Here is a 21,357-nt window from a genome sequence, read left to right on the forward strand (position 1 = left end):
GGTACCTTGCTAGAATTCTGTCCTGATGGTGTTTCCCACTTGTTCATAAGTTCCCAGAGGGCCATAACATGACTCCACATACTTCTTCAGACACAGAGCCTCTGAGGTTCTGCCTTGCACTTCACTCTATAACCTTGAAGTGCTCAGAATTCTTAGCCTTTGTCCCTGATGGTTCCTATGTCTGCCTTTCTTTTCATTTCTCTCATGCACAACTTCTGCAGCTTTTTCAATCTCAGGCTCCATCCCTTCAGGAAGCATTGACTGTCCCCAGTGCTTCTACTTTCTGCTGGGCCTCTCTTTTCTGGAGAAAAGTCAAAGAGACAATGTTTATAGATTGTTTGGGGAGAGAAGTGCATGTCAGAAAGTGACCATATTTTCAAGGGCATACATGACAGCTTCCTAGAAAGAGACTTCACCCAAATTTCATGGAGCCCAACCAAGCACAGTGCTTGATAGCATGGAATAGGCTATCAGATGGGTGCATGAAGTAGAGAGAACTTCCAAAGGGGTGGCTGGTAGCTAGGTTGAGTGGCATGAAGACAGACATAACAAGCAGGGAAACCACCTGGGGGCTTGAGCCCTTATCTGTAGCTCAGGAGCACTGTGGTTTGATGTCATTATAGGGCTGTTGCCAACGCTGTGCATGGACTACTGCGGCTCTCTGGCTGGAGCACCAGCATCAGCACTGGAACTCTCTCACTAGCACTCATGGATATGTGCCACCATCTAACCTTGTGAGCCACTTTGTTTTGTTCTTATCTGCAATGGGATGTGTTTATAGTCTGACTGTGTTCCCAAGGAGCCAGCTCAGATGGCTTAGGGGGGAAATGCTTAATGATTGAAGTCATGACAACTATGCCTAGCTGGTCACCAAGGTGGGATTGGAGAAAGTGTTTAGGAGAAAGACCAAGCAACCATGCCCTCCAAGGATTAGAAGTACAGAAAAGCTCCAGAGATCCCTCACAGAGAGACTAGGCTTCCAGCAGCATTCTACTATGAGCTATCTTCCCAGCCAGGTATAAACCCATAGGCCAGGAATGGAATTCTTCACTCACCTGTCTCTTCTCTTAATCCTCAGAGGTAGAGGATTTTATCATTCCCGTCATTGTTGAGAAAAAAACACAGAGAAGTGACCAGAGTGGCCCACAGTCACACAGCAAATCAGACAGAAAAGTATCTGGCTACAGAGCCTGTGCTCATCTTCCCTATCTGTTGGACTTGAGCCATTAAATCTGTCCTCTGGCGTTTGAAGACATTGTCTCCAAGCCAATAGTTAGGTCAAGACAGAATGTGAGCAGCTCTTCTCCAACTCTGTCTCTACCATGATGTTGCCAGGAATTATGGGGCTTGTGCACCTTGTGGAGTTTTCTCATTCCAGACTCAATAGAAATGGCAAAGGGTCATATTCACCTTGTAAGCACCCAATTCCAAATTCCTGAGCACTCTCATGGTCCTGCTCAAGCCCACCCTAGTACTCTGTTCAAATAGCATTCTTCTAGGCAAAAATGTATCAACAGCTCCCCTTATCATGGCCCCTCTCCCACCACTGTAAGGCCTTGAAACAGATTGGTCACTCTTTCTGAGGAAACAAGAAAGAAAGAGGTTAGTGTTTGAAGCAAAATTTAGTATCCTGGTGTAAGAACATATGGAACCCCTAAAGGTGGGAAGTGAATGATTCTCACCTTAGCAGAAGTCAGGCTGTCTGTAGAAGCAATGGTCAACTGATGACATGGCCTTTATTAGCTTGGCAACCCTTCCCCTCTATCATGGTTACTGTGGGAAGACAGGAGATGTGTATGAATCTGGAGCTCAGTTTTTGAAAGGAATGTTTTCTTCTAATATAAGATGAGAAACAAACAGATAAGGAAGCAGTAATGCCCACTCTAGCTGTCTATCAGACTCATTTTTCTGTGTTTCTCAACTTGAAAGATTTTACTTTACCAGTGGAATGAATGATTCTATTTATATAGACCACCCCTTCCACCTAAGCTACAAGGCAAATGCCTTCTGTCAGTTCAGTGTGACAAGTCAAGCAAGAGCACTGGATGTACATAAAGCTGAGGTTCCAATCCAAAGTAGTTGTTGACATTGAGTGAGCCAGAGCCAGAAGCAAATTTCTCTAAACCCTCAGAGTCTCAACCAAAAATACAGTAATGATCAGCACCCATCCCATAGAGAACTGAAGAAGGAAAGAGAGATATTCTGCTCAAGACCTGAGTATACTCAGACAAGACCAGTATGGACTGTGGCCTAAGATCTGAAACCCCTGTGGGCAAGGGAGACTCTAATGGTGAACACTTGGGACTTGAGAAATTCAATATGGCAGTAATACCAAAAATGCTACAACCCCCTCCAGTGGAAGAAATATGAAAATTTAACTGAGTCCAGGTCAAATTTTGCCACCAAATAAAAACTGGTCCCAAACTCACAGTATAAATTTGTCCTTTAGAGCTCCTTTAACTTCAAATTATAGTACAAGATGGGGACATGAAATTATTAGGGAGAGATCCCCTGACAGACAACCTGAATTTGTCCCATCTTGTTCTTACTACATATTAATTCTACAAAATAATAGATGCTGTTATGACATGTTCTTACTTGCACATATTTTGATCCTATTTACCTCTATAATCTTAACTTAGCCCACCTGCAATACCACCAATCCATTCCTGTTCCTTAATAATCCTTATACTTCCATGATCTTATTTTTTAGATACCGCTTATGAGCAAAACACATTGTAATGTTGGTATTTCTGAGTCTTTCATATACCACTTAACTTGACCAATTACACCTGTTTTCTGGAAAATGGAGTTATTTCATTCTTTCTCATAGCTGAATAATATTCCACTGTGCACATATGATCCCTTTTGTTTATCCATTCATATGTTATTGGGCACCTAAGCTAATTCCATAACTTGGTTTTGTGAATAGTGTTGTGATAAATATGGGTATATAAGTATCTCTGTTATATATTCATTTTAATTCTTCAGAGTATAAACCCAGAAATGATATGGTAAAATCACATAGAAGTTCTGGTTTTTACTAACATTTCTGTGGGACTAGTGATTGAACCCAGGGGCTCACACATGTTAAGCAAGTCCTTCACCAGCCTGGAAGATCTACTTTTAATTTATTGAGGAATTATCATGATTTCCATAGTGGCTACACTAATTTGCAATCCTACCAACAGAGTTTAAGGGTATATCCATCCTCCCATCTTTGATAGCATTTATTGTTTTTCTTGATGACTGCCATTCTGACTGGGGATAAGATGGAATCTCAATGTAGTTTTGATTTGCATTTTCCTGATGGCTAAAGAGATTGAACATCTTTTCATGTATTCATTGTCTATTTGTATTTCATTTGAAAATTGTTCAGTTAATTTGGCCATTATTGATTAGATTATTTGCTCCTTTGTTTAGATTTTTTTCACCTGTTTACACATTTTAGATGATATTCCCATGCCATTCTGCAGTCTGTCTCTTCACCCTGCTAATTATTTTCTATGCTGTGCAGAAGCTTTTTAATTTGGTGAGACCCAAATTGTCAATCAGGGTTAGGGCTTAGTTCAATTTTGCCATCAGTCACTGGAGAATGGAACTCATATTTACTCCCAAAGAGGAAAACAAGTCTGTTCAGGAGATGGAAGTAATGCTATACAAGTATGCGGGTAGCAAGAGGCAGCTTCCAGCCACAGTGAGTTCTGCACCTGTGCTTGGCTGCCCCATGCGGATCTGCATGGCTAGGATTGTGAATGCATGAGGAGGAGGGATGTGGATGGCAGCCAGTTGGACTAAGAACAGAAAATTCTGGAATCTGATCCTTGAGGCAGGCTGCGAGGCACAGATGGAAGAGGGCAGCTGCAGTGAAATACACCAAGAAGCACATGATATTTTGACAAATTTTGAGCAGGAGAAAGGGGACTCCCTTTTGCCCAGGAGAAGACTGGATTAATCCTTTGCTTTAATCATGTCTGTTCTATATATTCAACAAGAAGTCACATATCCCCTTAGCTTAGGATGCAGTGGGTTTCTAGCAACTATGGAGAGACAACAATGTTACCTGCCTGCCCTCCCTGAGACACTGGGTCTGCAATATGTGCAAGGGCAGGTTCCTCCTCAATCCACCCATGAGCCAAGACCTAAAGGAGAATGCACAGAGCAAGGACCTTGGCCCTTGGGCTCCCAACAGGGCCAAAGGTTTGGATTCAAAGCCAAGTCATTTTCTTCTAGGCACAGAGAGCTGAGGTACTGGCAGCCATGTAGATAGTGAATAAAAAGTGACTCCAGGATGACTTGAGGTGGACAGGAAGAGGGACTAAGGATATGATGATAGAAGCTTGATGTGGCCACATGTCACTTGGAAACCAGGTCTTCAACTGGCCAAATAGGTCTGAGAGTATGTACACAAAGGGGAAAGTAAAGGTCAGAACCACCCATACCCATCTCTAAGCTTGGCCAGGACCCATAGGGATTAAGTACAGCACGTTCATTGTCTCTCCTTGTCCATCTCTCTCCTTCACCAATTACTCATACCCCCAGAGCCTTTAAATAGAGTATCTGTGGAGCCTCCAGACTACTTTTTCTTTGGACTTCATGCTTAGTAGTACATGAGCTCTAATTACTGCCCCTCAACAGTGCAGCTTAAATTATCTGCATTCAAACTATGGCCTCCCACTGAAAACAAAAATGATCGGTGAGATTCAGATAATTCCTTCTGCAATGAAAGCTACATCAGCCCATTTTAGACTGCAGTCAAAAGAGATGGAAACTGAACCTTTTTCTGTTCTCAGAATCACTCATTAACATTTTTACAATGACCTTTTACTTGCTGAAAGCCATGACCCCTCTGATAAAATCAGATGCACCACTTGTGGAAGAAGGGCCTGTCACCTTGGGCTTTCAAGTCCTTCCATTTGCTTTGCTGCCTGTTTTTTTTTTCCTCATTCAGTGGGGAGGGCAGCATTTCCTGACATGTTCACAAGCGAGCTTCTTTACATTTCTTCTTTTACTAATTCTGGTGATGGTTAGCACAGATTTCATTTCAAAGGTTAGCTCTGGTGAAGTGCAAAAGCAGAAGCCTTCAGGAGCAAGCTTTTGGCTGCCTAAGATAAGTCAAATGATACTAAGGAAGGGCCTAGATTGTCCAGCAGAAGGGAGTGGGGGAGGGGGAGACACATGTCAGGATTCAAAGAGCCACTGGTTGTAGCCTAGGCTTGACCTGTAAGCATCTTCTCTACCAGACATGAACATGTTTTTCTGAGTGAGCATTCTTATTTTATACCTAACATGACCAAACTGAGCTACAAACCTATATAGTTTGGGGTAGATATTTTGGGAGGCTACTGTAAGAGGATAAATATTAGGCACACTGTGACATATAGTTGGAGAGACTGATCACTGATACCTCAGTGTTGATCAGCTGTGTTTTAACCACTCTGGACTGACAGGATATATAACAACAATATGCTCAAAAACTTAGTACTAAGGTTACTAAGAATCAATTTTTTCCTAGTTTCCTTTTGTGTTTCTGAGTATTGGTAATGATGCTCCATCCTAAAGCTCCCCCCTTTTAGATCCACCAGGATCATAAATCACAGGCATATGGAAACCATGCCTGAGTCTATTGTAACTTTAGACAATATCTCTTAGAGGTTGGTAGAGCCCATAACTTTGATCTGCTTTTAAAAAGCTCCTAGTACTCTGACTTGGTTGTTTTTTAGCTTGAAGAGAGCAGCAGGATAGACTAAATTGAGCCCTGAACACATGCAGGCTCCAAATTCTCAAGTTAAATCAATGATGGATCAGAAGTATTTGGGAAAAAAATCTGTGTGTTCTGAACACATACATTTTTCTTGTCATTACTTCCCAAACAATATACCATGATTATTCGCTGTAATTGGACTTTCCTTTGGGCTGCCAGCTCACAAATAATGACTAGACTTATTATTAATTATGAAAGCTTGGCCTATACCTTAGACTTGTTTCTAACTATCTCTTATAACTTAAATTAACTCATTTATATTAATCTATGTTCTATCATGTGATATTACCTCTCTTTTATCTTGTACCTCCTTTTTCCTCTCTATGTCTCCTGGCATCTTTCCTTTCTTCTTCCAAGAGTCCTCTCTATCCCCCAAAATCCTGCCTAACCTCTTCCTTCCTAGCTACTGGCCAATCAGCTCTTTATTAAACCAATCAGAAGGTGCCTTGGCAAAGACACATCTTCACAGTGTAAACAAATATTTCACAACAATTTGCATTGTATTACATATTAATCTAGAAATGATTTAAAGTATAAGAGGATGTATATAGAATCTATGGAAATACCACCATTTTATTCAAAGGACTTGAGCATCCACAGACTTTGGAATATGAGGGAATTCCTCATTATCAGTCTTGTTCTGATGCATTGCTGACTCCTGAATCCAACATGGATAGCAACTCCTAAGATAGCAAGTAGATAATAGGGCTCCTGTTTAGCAGTTTGTTGAAGTAGGGGAGTTGCATTTTAGATTGGAAAACATGCGGCTTAGAGACTCACAAAGATGGAAGGCATAGGGTTTCAGCTACAAAGAGGAGAAACTTCTGCAGATGGACAATGATGACAGTTACAACATACTGTGAAAGAACTCCATGCCACGGGGCTGTACAATTTAAAAGGTCGAGATAGTTGATGTTATATCATATTTGGTTGTGTAGCACAAAACAATATTTCTGTCCACACAGACTGAATGTAATAGAGTGTTTCTCTAAGATTATAGTGGAGCTGAGAAATTCCTATCATCTGCTGATGTCATAGCTATTTCTGTCAGAAGGCATTACATTATTGTGGTGATGCTGGAGTGATCAAACCAACTTCATTGCCAGTCCAATAAAAGAACATGTGCAGTTGTGTACTCAATACATCATGTTTATAGTGAGAAGAAATGGCTATGTTGCTAGTTTTTTTTTTATTTCCTATACTTTCGTGTTTGAGTATGCTCTTACCACTTATAAACAAGAAGTTTATAGTAGAACAATTGCCATGTTATGCTGGCAGTTGCTCATCTCTCTTGTTTACTGAGTCTCTTGATTGCATCACAATGCCGCAGTAGAGTGATTGAACTGCATATATCATGTAGATTTTTATAAGTACACTCAGTGGTGTTTCACAATGATGAAATCACCTAGCAACACATTTCTGTGTCTCTATGATTAAGTGACACATAGCTGTGTCTCAAAACAGCAAAATTGAAAAGGAAATACTCTGAGGTTTTAAAATACTTGTTAATCCTCCACTAATCAAAAGCAACATTTTTCAATATTATTAATGTGCAGTATCAAAATAACATCAAGTTAGCTGTCCATTTTCCTGCTTAGGAGCAGAAGTGAGTGGAAGTCTACTCATCACAGTACAAATTGTGTTGTAGTGAGCACATGTAAGTTAACCACACAAAATTGAGTTAGTGCACATGACAAGTGCATAGAAATAAATTTCTTGGCAAATTAAACAATATGACTGGTACTCTCTGTAAATTTTATAGAAATGGCAACATGGAAGATGTGAAGAAATGACTTAAATAGGAAAAGGCATCATCACTGATTTTGAATAGTATGAGAAGCCCTATATGCTTCATTTGCTCTCTGGGTACCCACAAGTCTGGAAACACCAGAAAGGCTAGCAGTTTTCTAGATAATACAGGATCCAATAGAAACTGGTGGTGACTTTTCATCCACGATTGACTTTCTATGAGCAAGTTCAGGGCTTTGAAATAGAGTTCTGGAAAAGGTTAGGGATCTCAACTACAATGGGAACAGATTCCAGTGGCCACTGGCACATGAAGTAAGAAACAAGAGCCTCTGATAAATGTTCAGTTCAAATGACTTGTAGAAAGTTGGCACATTGGGTTGTTATGCACATAAGACCTTTAGCTTTGACCTCTTAGAGGTTTGGTGATTTCCACCTTTTAGAGTTATTTGTGTCTTATCTGTGGCCACACTCAATACTACCCCTCAGCCACAGAAAAATATCTTACCTAGCTTTGAATGTGAGCAAAAAAATGTGACCCTTTAAATAAGTGTAAGAATGTAGGGAGGAGGAATGAACCAGTGACTGAAGTATGTCTGCTAGTCTTCACAAAATGTTAAGTTCTTGAGACTATTTGGATGATTGGTTTGGGATAATTGTTGATAGAAGATCTTAGTCTCCAAGACTTAGAAGCTTTGATGAACTCAGCTGTTTTCACATTGCATAGAGGAAACATCTCTGCCACCATGTGTAAGGACACTGACTGCAATGCATCTTTGTGATATAGTTGTGTTTCTTGTGCTTCTACAGCATTTGTGTAATCTCTGAATATGAGTATCTCTTCAACTTCCAACAAATACAGTGTCATGCTTTCAGTGGTCCTTTGTACAGGGTATCCTATTGTTGCTGCTATCACTGTTGTTAATGAAGTTTATAAGGACAAAACAAGACTTCTGGAAGCCATTTCGCATACCACAGTGATATGATAAGAAAAGCCCAGAAGACATCTAGCTTAGAAATTCAAGCCACTTATATAATTTTTTTTTCAATTAAGATTTATTCATACCACTCAAAGGTGGCACAGAGCCTCCTGATATAAATCAGTCAATTGCAGTCTTGTGGGTCAGTGGTCTCCACTTACACAGTGTGTCCATAGCTGCTATTTGGTTCTGACTAGCACAGGATCAGGTGAGCATGATTTAAATACCACTTGGCACATGTTCTTTCTTCTTAGGCTTAAAATGCAAATTAGTAAGAACACTTAGCTATTCTGATCAAGGGGGCATATGTAATCCGAGTACTTGAGAGACTGAGGTGGGAGGATCACAAATTAAATGTCAGCTTGGGTGTGGCCACATATACCCTCCACCCCACACACAACAAAAGAATGATACTGGCTTGATTCTACTTGGATAAGCTTTGTTTTGGTCAGATTTCTGTTACTTTGTAAGAAGAAAGGATATATTTTGACTCATACTTCTCAGTCCATAGGCAAAGCAGAACAATATGGTTGGAGACACATATTTTACCAAACCTCTTCAGCTCATAGGAGCTGGGAGGCAAAGAAGCACAAAGATACAGTGATACTGGGTGTCAGGGACACATTCCCAGTGATCTAACTTCCTTCCCCTAGGCCTTACCTCTTAACAGCTCCACCACCGCTGCCACAGCACCACATGCTATGATCAGGTAATCAGGCTGCTACCACAGGGCCCTCAGCATTCAGCATTCAAATAATAGCAAGCTCATACCATAGGATTTAAAATAATGAGACATTTATTTTTATTACTTTCTGGGTAGACTGATTTCTTGTAGAAATTTTGTCTCTGGATTTTTGTTTTCATTTATTTTGGTCATTTGACAGCTATATTGCTAATTGCTTTTGTTTGCTTTATTAATTTTTAACTTGGAAATATATTCTTTCATCATATTCTTCATCCCCATCCTCAGTAAGGGGCCTGAATTCCTTTACTTCTCTATTAATTGCCATACTTAGATCAATACAGATCAAAGAAGTCAAACGGAGTTAAAAGAGCAGTCTCTGGCAATGGTTTAACCATAGACATTCTCTTTGAATTCATGGAGGTCCAGAGTCATACAAATCTGTTCTACCAAGCTCTTTCTCCAGCCGCTTCCTCAGTTCAGGAATTATGCCACACTAGATATGATCATATTATAACTAAGGGCTCAACTATTAATAAAACTATGTTAGTAAAATTTTAAGTGGTGGCAAGACCTCAGTAATTTACAAGTTTCCACAAAGATCCTACTCCAAGCCATAAATTGACTTGTGACTCAATAGACCTAGATAGGTGATATTTACTATAGATTTGAGGTTCTATCTTGAAGTTGATCAGCTGAGTAAGATTCTAGTTCCATATGTCCTCCCTGAGGCTTCCGAGCTTCTCTAAGATTTGAAGAAAACTGAGATGTTTCAATTGGCTCCACCATGATTTCTTTGCCACTGATTGCCTCTGACCTAAGTATAGGGCACTAAGGGAAGATCTTCTGAGTGGGTACAAATTGATGAGATCAGTGGTTCTCAACCTGTGCATTATGACACCTTTGTGGGTTGAACAACCCTTCAGATGAGTTGCATATTAGATATCCTGTGTATCAGATATTCATAATACAATTCATAACAGTAGTAAAATTGCAGTTATGAGGTAGCAATGAAAATAACTTTATGCTTGGGGGTCACTACAACATGAGGAACTGTATTAAAGGGTTGCAGCATGAGGAAGGTTCAAAAGCACTGGCCCAGACCAAACAAAACACTCCGGGTGTATTTGGTGCAGTGGAGAAGAGACTAAGAGACTCCCCCTATTCTTTCCCATTGATCTGTTTTGTTCCCACCCTCCTGCAACTCACTAGGTGGGTAGGAAACACATCCCCATCTGCCCTGCTCATTGTATTTGCCAATTCCAGCCCATAACACACACACACACACACACACACACACACACACACACACACACACACACAGAGAGAGAGAGAGAGAGAGAGAGAGAGAGAGAGAGAGAGAGAGAGAGAGAGAGAGACTGATAAGCATTCCTCTCTAACTCTGTATTTTATTTGTATCTATTCTCTATTCTCCAAGTAGTTAAAGTGATGCAATGTTGGACAAAAGAACAGAGAAAGGGAATGAACCTTTGTCATTGCTCTAGAATCATCAGCAGACTACTCAGTAAGACCTTTTAAAGGCTTTTGTTCCACTATCTTATCTGAAATCAAATCTTGACTTTCTGGTATATTATTGGACTTTTCAAAGGATTTTAAAATTCAGGAACATGGTTCCAATAATTGTTCTTAGGAGGTAACATTGCCTGTTTTCTATAGATAAATTCCAGTTTGGATCAATTATTTTCTTCACAAAACCCCACAAAGTACACATATTGAAATTTGCATCAGAATTGAATACAATCCAGATTCTTAATGTTCTACTATACTGTTGCTCTTCAAATGTGTATCACATTCTACTAATGCAAATTTAAGAGTTTTAGTACTGAACTAGACATCTGAAAGAAGAGCCCAAGATGGTGATATTTGATCTACACTTGGGTATGTTTGCTGGAGTGTGCTGAACATTGCAGGTGTGTTACATTTTTCTTTAAGAAAGCTGGCCTAAGGAATAAGGAAACATGACTCAAGGCTGAGCAAGGCTATAGAGGCCTTGTTCTTCATCATTAGAAATAAGGTGGTCTTGTATACAGCTATACTATCCTGAATGTTCCTTGTCTCTTCTCATCTTGAAAGCTAAGCAGGGTCTGTCCTGGTTGGCACTTGGATAGGGGACATACATGTTTTTTTTAACCCAAGGCTGATAGCTTAGAACAGACTTCATGAACTCAGAAATCCAAGGAGCTAGGCTAGGTGATATATCAGAATATATTCAGTTGCTGGTAGCAGACAAACCAGTTCACTATGGCTTAGACAAAAAGTAATTAATAATTAATTTAAAACATAACTTACTGACTCCTATGAGGGAAAGTGCAGCAGTTGGGTAGCTTCAAGTTTCTCTAAATCATCAACTTAACCCTGTTATCAGAGATGTGTAACTTTTAGATCTTCCCTCATCCTAGAGCTAGCTCCCCTTGTGGGCACATTGTAGCTGTCTGCAATTCCAGAAGCTGCCAACTTCCTCCTGTCCCCAATTCAAAGAACCCCATTCTAGTCTCTATGTCAGAGGAGCAAGGGAACTTCTTTCTCAGAAGTCCCTGGCCTTCAGGGATTTATTGGCTAGAAAGGATAATATGCATACTATGCAGCTTTCTGTCTGCAAAACTGAATGCCCCACCTCTAGAATCTCAGGTGGGATAAGGTTCCTGCCAAGCATTTTCTGGGCATGAAGCTATTGGGTGAAACCACTTGAATGAGAATGGGTAGAGGAATCTAGAGAAGGAAGACATATTTGATGGTGAATAGGCCATCTATCAGCCACCATGCACTGCTGCAGTCAGTCTTGGTGACTTTCCTGATGCATTCACTCCTTTTTGCCATGATCTCACTTCCCCAAATGCTCAACCCTATGGAAATCCAATTTACCCTTTGGGCTCAGTCTCCGACTGAGAAATCCTAAAGATGTGCCATCCTCAGAATTGGTTCTGTATGTGTCTCCTCGTGTTCTAAGGACCCTTAATTTCTAAGGTCATCCAAATAGAGAAGGAATAGGTGTTGTGGTAGCGCCCACACTACCACCACCCATTCACCATGTCCCAGCCAGGGGTTGTGGATTGGAAAAACAGAGACAAAAGACAGAGAGTCATTCATGCCAGAGGATGCCAAATGCCTTATTGAAGAAGGGAGGAAACCTTAAATACAGGCTTACAGCACAATGGAAGAACCCCTGGAGGGCAGAAGTTCACTACTGAATGTTCTACATTCTTGCATCTAAGCTGCTTACACCAAATGCAGGATACACAAACAAAGAACCTCCAGTGAGCATTCAGGAGGGTGGAGACCAGTAGGGAATCAGCATAGGGAGGACATCAAGGTCAAGGTTGGCAAACAGGGCTGCAGTTAGCCAACTTGGGAGTTCCAGGGCACCACAGGTCCCTCTTTTTACTAAAAAATGAGCTTCTGACTTAGGTTGCGTGGGACATCAGCAGGTTGCCTTACCCGTCATGGAGATACCTGACCAGGCCATACAAGTGCTCTGTCTTAGGTTGGCAACCGCCCCCCAAGCATTACCCGTCTCTGAATACTCATTATCATACAGGCTTGACCACGTGAGCTGTAGGGTTAACTGCTGCCAAAGATCTCAAAGCAGCACTGGGCTTGCAATCTGTGTGACACAGAAAAGACCAACAGAAGTCCTAACCCTCCCATAGCCAATAGGCTAGAGGCAATTGAGCCATTCCTTTCCTTAACGAGCCTTACTGCAAATTGGAGTCCTTGTAAGATAGTATCCCAAAAGCAAATGGAACTTGAGTTTATAAATTTATAACATTCAAAGCCAATTGAAATGTATATAACTACTGAATTAAATTTATCATGCCTAGTAGAATGAAAGAGTAATTAACTATGGTAGCTACTTTTGCTGCCAGGGTCTCCATTGTGCTAGCTGTAGTGAAATGGCAATCCCAGAAACAGTAGCAGCAGTGGCTGCCACTGCTATAACAGCAACAATGGCAACAGTGGTGTCAAATTCTCTTCTGGAGCATGTGAGCATCATCTGTGTCTAACTGCCACGGTCCATTGGCATGGCCACAGCTCCAGGAATACAAACCACCAAGGCCCATTTTTCTTGATCCCAGCACAACTTAAGCTGGCAGCTCTGTAAAAGAACAACTAAGAACCATAAAGAAAATAAAAAAGACAGAAGACAAGGAGCAAAACTAATGGTCTCATAATGGCTACATTCAGGCTCACAGATTTTAAGGTATCTTCAAAAGGTGTTAGATGAATTTCAGGAGGCCAATAAATGTTGCACAGAGCCATTCCTGAAGAGTAGGTACTATACCAGCTTGAAGAGGGTTGCAAAAAATGAAAATGCTTAGCTGGTATGCTACTGTTAACAAATGGAAGTCAGTGACCTTTAGGTTTATCCTTAATCTCCAAGGTGTCTGGGTGACACGTTCTCAAACATACTTGAAAGAGCAGTTACATTACCTTTTGAAGAATCCAACCGCATGGCTAACTTCCTAGGCTTCTGTTAATGCTTGCCAAGGCTGGCCGTATTGGGCTCTCAATCCCCATTGGCATCAGAAGGGGAGAGTTTTTTACAAAGGCTCAATAGGTCTCTGCCATGTTGGGATTCAGCAGCAACCACAGGGCACACACAGCACTCAGGAACCCAAAGAGGAACTTCATTGTCCTGAGGAAAGTCCTCAGGGATTAACTCCCTAATGAGGAACAGGTAAAAATTCAGGACAAAGAGGACATGATTGAACTATATGGATGGCTTGTTCCCAGGTTATGCCCATATGATGACGAAGAGATCCAGCATTAAGATGATAATGTTGACGCAACTGAGCAGACTTTTCAAAGGCAGAACAAATTAATGTGACAGTCATATCAGTAATGGCATCAGCCCTCTGATTACCTTCGCTTAGAGGTCCAGGCAATTGACTATGAGCTCTAATATGGCCCAAATAAAGGTTATGTGAGCAGGACCATATGAATCCTTGCATTTGCAACAAATATTCATGAATGGGAGAAATGGATGGTATGTAAGCTGTTGTCTCCAAAGGCCTAATTGCATGTGCCACATATTGGCTATCAGTATAAATATTTACACATTCATCAGAAAACATCTGTAAAGCAAGCAACAGTGCCTGTACCTCCACCATCTGGGCGGAAGTGCCTTGGACTTTCATTCTTTTCGCTATGTTACCAGAAACTACCACAGCAAAACCATATGATATGCCATCAGTAAATACTACACAGGCCTGAGGAATAGGAGTCATCTGTACTATCTTTGGAAATATAACAGGATGCAATTTAAAAAATTGACATACATCATTGGAGGGGTAATGAGTATCAAACTGATCCTGCATGGAGCATGTCAATATGGTCCAATCATTATCATTAGCTTGCAACCATGCTATTTGAGACTGGGTGTATGGGGTTACCACAATATCTAACTCCTTACCAAAAGTTTGAACACTGATCTTGATTCCCTTAAATATAATCTGAGGATAAAGAATAATGATTGTCACTGGAGAAGCGGGGGAATGTACCCATAGAATAGGACCTGTTTGCCAAAACATTCCAGTAGGTGAATGAGTAAAACAAAATATCAAATACAACAAGGGAGAAGAAAGATCTATATATTGCACGTGAGCCTGTTCCAGGGCCTCTTGCACACATTGTAGGGCTGTACGCCCTTCAGCTATTAATTCACAGGGAGATAAAGGGTCAGGGTCACCCTTTAAGACATCATATAAGGGGCAAAGCTGACCTGTTGGAATCTTCAAAGTGGACTGAAGCCATTGAATATCTCTCAGAAAGGTTTGGAAATCATTAAGTGTGCATAGCTGATCTGTACACAGAGTAATCTTTTGTGGATATATGCCTATGCTTAACAATTCATGACCTAAGTAATGATAGGGAAAAGATAGATACCTGTACCTTTTCTGGGGCTATTTGTAAATTAGCCAGGCTAAGAACCTCTTGTAATTTAGAAAAGACATCAAAAACAAGTTTTTATCTTTAGCAGCCAATAAATTATCTAAATAAGTCAATCACAATTAAATGCCAATGTTTAGGAATTGCCATAGGGGCAGTGAACCAGGCTGTGTTGCTCCCATGAGAAGCATGGTTTTATTTACAGCTCTAAGATCCTGTAACAGCCTCCATTGACCTGACTTCTACTAGAGGCAGTTGGGATCTCAAGATTCTTGTGAAATTATAGATATATCAAGCACCAGAATCCAATAATCTTTTAATCTCAATCCCATATCATTTTATTTTTAATTTAGGCTGTTTATCATTGATAACTGTTTGTCAAAACATATTTTCTCCTGTACTTCCAAAGCCTCCAGTTCTACATATAGGCGCCATTTTGCATTTAAAATATGAAAACAATAATAATTGAGCAATTCTATCACCAGCTTCTATTTCTTTGGTCCTTTTGACATGTGCCAATTATAAAAGCATTAAATACAATCTCTATAGGATTTGAAGAAGTAACTTTAGGCAATATTCTTGAGTATGTTTATAAAATCTTAAAAAGAGGGTCCTTCCTTATATATTTCCAAGTAATGCATTGATGTAAATCGCCAATTATTAACAATGTGGACCAAACAATTTAACTGTATTTTATTTACTGGAAAAATAATTTTGTAACCTCTTTATTAATAAGAGATTATTTTTATGGGTTTATCTTAGCAACATTATTTAAAAAGCTAACAACAAAATCCATTTTACGTATTATATTTCTATAGAATTCTAGAAAGCAACTGAATTCTGAAAGAGCAGAGCCAAATTTTCAGTAATGATCAACAGACAAGAGCATACCTAATATATATATATAGTTTAAAATTATGAATCCTATTCCTTTAGCTTATCTACCACAAGAATCAACCATTCGTCCAAACATTTTTTAAGACAATCAAAAGAACATAACATCCTTTATGCAATGAATGATTAATATTCCTGGAAATTCAAACTGCATTGACTTAGCATTCCATGTCCTAACCAAAACCTTTATCACCAGAAGTTGGACCCGTCTAAACTTTTAGCGCTTGTCCCTCCTCCAGGCCTCTGCTCGCTTGCCTGCCCACAAGTCCGTTGTCCGTTCCCCTCAATCTATGCCTCCTGCCTTGTGTACTTGCCTGTCTGTCTCTCCTGGCCATCACAAGTGTCTTTGTCCACCACACACACATGCACTCCCATTTAAACTTCCTCTTACTCCCATGAAGGGACTATCTAATAATGAGTTATTCCCACCATAAGGGAAAAACAGAAAAACATTTCCAATGAAGGGATCCTAAATATTGAATTATTCCCACTCGGAGGGAAAAATAAAAAACATTTAAACCAAAGTCAAACAAACAGACAACAAAACTTGAGCCTCTGGGCTTGCTTGCTTGTTCAGCCAGCAGCAGTGAGGCCCACCTGCCGACTCCCTGCAATTCAGGTGCTGCTGCTCTGCGCTGGCAGGCAGAAAGAGCTCAGAGCTCTAGCTATCCTGAAACTTCTACATCGGAAAGAGCCCTTTCTTCCTCCATTACCACTGAGAAGAGGCTTTTCTCTTTCCTTCATCCTTCCTCTACAAGGCCCCAAAATCTTTAGGCCTAGTTTCAAAAATTTTCCCCCTTTTACTGAGAAAATTCTTTTTATTTGATTAAAATTTTCTCCTTTTTCTAACAGGAAATTTCCTTTCCTTCCCTCTTCTCTAGTGGGAAGATTTCCTTTTTTATTTTAAATCTTTAGCTGTCTTGCCCTTTCTTAACTTTGGTACCTTCCTGCTTCAGCAGTCCAATTAACTGACTGTGAGCTAGCTGCACCCATTTCAATTCACCCTTGTCTTCTCTTTTTTTCTTTAAATTGCTGGCTCCATACTTAACCAGGTGTCCATCAGCTCTTCCCTTCTTTCTCGGATCCCTGTAGAACCTCCATTTGTTGCGGTAGCGCCCACACTACCACCACCCATTCACCATGTCCCAGCCAGGGGTTGTGGATTGGAAAAACAGAGACAAAAGACAGAGAGTCATTCATGCCAGAGGATGCCAAATGCCTTATTGAAGAAGGGAGGAAACCTTAAATACAGGCTTACAGCACAATGGAAGAACCCCTGGAGGGCAGAAGTTCACTACTGAATGTTCTACATTCTTGCATCTAAGCTGCTTACACCAAATGCAAGATACACAAACAAAGAACCTCCAGTGAGCATTCAGGAGGGTGGAGACCAGCAGGGAATCAGCATAGGGAGGACATCAAGGTCAAGGTTGGCAAACAGGGCTGCAGTTAGCCAACTTGGGAGTTCCAGGGCACTACAAATAGGAAAATTATCTGGATAAAAAAGGAAAATTTTCTGTAGCTGAAAGGTTTTTCCTATGTCCTGCCTGTCCCACAGCCATTCAAACCCAAGTAAACACACCACTCAACCATTAGCTCAAGCCTACCCCTGACTAGCTCTTACATTTAAACTCAGCCCATCTCTGTTAATCTATATGTTGCCATGTGTTCTGTGGCTTTACCTGTGTGCCATTACATGCTGCTCCTCGGATGGCAGGCTGGCATCTCCTGACTCAGCCTTCTTCTTCCCAGAATTCTCTTCTCTGCTTATCTATTTGGATAGCTCTGCCACTTGACTCTTATTTTCAATGAGATCGTCTGTTTGGGAATCCCTGTACAAGTAGGACCATGGAATATTTGTCATTCTAGTCTTGTCTTATTTCAGTTAACATAATCTCCAGTTCCACCCATATTGCCACAAATAATAGGTTTTCATTCTTTTCCTGGCTAAAGATATTCCATGCAGATGTATACCACATTTTCTTTACCTATTCATCTGATGATGGACACTATTATTAGTGATGCTACAGTACCATGGCAGTGCAGATGTGTCTTCAACATAGCTAAGTTCATTTCCTTAGGCTGTATGATGATGCAGTAACTTTATTCCAAAAATTTGAGGAATATTTATATTGTTTTATGTAATGTTTGTACTAATTACCATTTCCTCCAGCAGTGTGCAAGGCTTCCAGTTCTTGCATTTACTGTAGCACTTGTTCTCCTTAGCCTCTTTAATAACAGTCATTCTGGCTGTAGTGAGGTGATATTTCACTATGGTTTGGATTCACAATGTTTAGTAATATTGAACCAAATACAAGCTGGTCATTTGTACTTCTTCCATGGAGAATGATCTACTTAGCTATGTCATGTTTCTCAGGGTTTTTTTTTTTTTTTTTGAAGAAAATGTTTTGTTGTTTTGCTTTGTCTCTGTTGTGTTTTTAAGTTCAGCCCCATATCAAATGTACTATTCTCTCCTATGCATACTGTTTGATCATTTGCTGTGCTGAAGCTGTTTTAATACTCTGCCTATTATAGATGGATTTCTTTTTGTGTGTGTGTTTCTCCTTTTTTCTCCATTTTTTATTTATTATATTTGTGTTTTAATTTTACACATCAGCCATGGGTTCCCCTCCCCTCCATTCCCATCTCTTCCAGGGCCAAGACTCCCCTGGGGATTCATTTAAACCTGGTGGATTCAGTCCAGGCAGGTACAGTCCCCTCCTTCCAGGCTGAGCAAAGTGTCCCTGTGTAAGCACAAGGTTCCAAACAGCCAGCTCATGCACTAAGGACAGGTCCAGGTCCCACTGCCTGGGTGCCTCCCAAACAGTTCAAGCAATTCATTTGGCTCACTTATCCAGAGGGCCTGATCCAGTTGAGGGCTCCACAGCTTTTAGCTCATAATTCATGTGTTTCCATTAGTTTGGCTATTTGTCCCTGTGCTTTTCCAAAGTTTCAATTCTGAACATTTATGCCCCAAACACAAGGGCACCCACATATATAAAAGAAACATTACTAAAGCTTAAATCACATATAAAAACCCCACACATTAATAGTGGGAGACTTTAACACCCCACTTTCACCTCTGGACAGACCTGCCAAATTGAAACTTAACAGAGAAATAATGGACTTAACTGATGTTATGACTCAAATGGACTTAATCGATATCTACAGAACATTCCACCCGAACCAAAAAAAACAATATAGATGAATTTCTAAACAGTCTTATTAAATAAGAAACACAGAGCCACATATAGGGGTAATAGCCGAAGAGATCAGAGAAATAGTGAATAGCCATAAGTAGCCTTAGCTTAATGCAGTAGCTTCCCCAGAAAGAGCTTCTTCCTGTCTAACCTGTGCTTTTATTGCCTTCCTTTTCTGCCTTCTCATTGCTCTAAGCCCACCCACATCACTTCCTCATCACTGCCTCTCTGTACAGACTTCCAGGTCTCTATGGTTGGTACTGGGATTAAATGTGTGTATCATCACATTTAGCTGTGTCCTTGACCACACAGGGACACTACCTGCCATGTAATTGGGTTAAGGGCGTGTGCTACCACCGCCTAACTTCTATTTATGGCTCACTATGTGACCTCTGATCTCCAGGCAAACTTTATTTATTAACATACAAATAAAATATCACCACAGCCTACTTTTGCCTTTTGGATCCTAACCCAAAAAAAAAAAAAAATGTTCATTCTAATTTTCTGAACCTCCCTCTTATGTTCATTCTAATAGTTTCATAATTTCAGGTCTTACATATGAGAACCCCTTTATAATTTTTTCAGATCCTTTTATATTTTTTGAACTGGTTTCCAATTCACTATGTAGTCAAGGATGACCTTGAATTTCTACTCCTCCTCCTTTATCTCCCAAGTGTCAAGATTACAAATTTATGATCACATGCCCACTTTCTGCATTCCAAGTAATAGAATCCAGGGTTTCCTGAGTGTTAGGCACATAACTGAACTACATCCACAGGCCCCACCTAAGACTTTAATACATTTGAATTAGCTTTTTATAACTGAAACTTAGGGGTTTACCTGCATTTTTTGTAGGTGGATACCCAGTTTTCCCAATACCATTTATTGAAAAGACTGTTCTTTTCCCAATGTATATTCTTATCACTTTTGTTGAAAATCAGTTCATAAGTAGATAAATAGCTAGCTAGGTAGATAGATAGATAGATAGATAGATAGATAGATAGATAGATAGATAGATATGGTTTTTATGGTTTCTATTCTGTTTTCTTAGTTTATGTGTTTGTTATGTGCTTGTTGCTATGCCAGTAACATGCTGCTTTAATTACTGTAACATTTTAGCCTGTTAACAACTCCTGCTTTGTTCTTTTTGATCAAGATGGCTCTAGCTATTCATAAGTTTGAGTAATTCCATACAATCTTTAGAATTGTTTTTGCTAATTCTATCAAGAATAGCATCTAACTTTTAATAAATGTTGCATTGAATCGAAATCACTTTGTGTAGCATGGGCATTTTACAATATTGATTCTTCTAATCTATGAACAGAAGATGTCATTTTAACTTTATCTTCTTCAGTTTTTCTCATCAATGTTTAAAATGTTCATGACAGAGGCCTTTTGGCCCCTTGGTTAAACTTGTGCATAGGTATCATTTTTAATCTACTGCAAAGGGGATTTGTTTCCTGATTTCCATTTCAAATAAATCATCATTATTATGTAATAATGCTGATCATTTTTGAGTGCTGTTTATATTCTGCAACTTTGGTAAATGTACTTAGTATATAAATAGCTTTAGAAGTTTCTATATGTAGGATCATATCACTTGAAAACAGTGACATATGACTTCTTTTAGAATTTGGATGTCTCGTGGATAGGACTATTTTGAATAAAGTAGTAAAAGTGGCCAAGTATGCTTGTGTATGATTATAATCCCAATACTCAAGAAGCAGAGGCTTCAAAATTGAGAATGCAAAGCCAACCTGGGCTACATAACATGACTTTAACAATAACAAACCACCAAAAAAAAATGATGAAAGTGGGCATCCTTACCTTGTTGTACAGACATTGGAGAAGGTGTTTTCAGCTTTTTTCCCATTTTATGTGGGTTAATGCTGGTTTATCATGAATGGCCTTTGTGATATTGAGGTATGTTTCTTCTCTGGCTGATTTGATCAATGTTTTTATCATGAACAATGTTGGATTTTTATCATGTGCCTTTTCTATATTCATTAAGAAGATCATATGATTTTATACTTTCTTCTGTTGCTGTTGTGTATTGTGTTTATTAATTTGCTTATACTTAACCATCCTTTGCATCCATTTTATAAGTTCCATATGGTCATGGTCATCAATCTTCTGAATATGCTGCTGTACTTGTATGCTGATGGTTTGTTGAGAACTTTTACA

General features: G+C 39.8%; 1 protein-coding gene across 4 annotated transcripts in view; it reads left to right on the top strand.

The window, feature by feature from the left end:
* The window catches only part of Mamld1 (mastermind like domain containing 1), a 61,890-nt gene that overhangs the window by 19,353 nt on the left and 21,180 nt on the right, over nt 1–21,357 (top strand). For 2 of the 4 annotated variants that reach the window (XM_036174963.1, XM_036174965.1), the window contains exon 3: nt 624–734. The exons of the other annotated variants lie outside the window; for them this stretch is intronic. In XM_036174963.1, the coding sequence (XP_036030856.1) occupies nt 624–734 (111 nt within the window). The remainder of the gene's footprint in view (nt 1–623; nt 735–21,357) is intronic. 4 annotated transcript variants of the gene reach the window in all.

This window comes from Onychomys torridus, chromosome X, assembly GCF_903995425.1.
Source record: "Onychomys torridus chromosome X, mOncTor1.1, whole genome shotgun sequence".
NCBI lineage: Eukaryota > Metazoa > Chordata > Mammalia > Rodentia > Cricetidae > Onychomys > Onychomys torridus.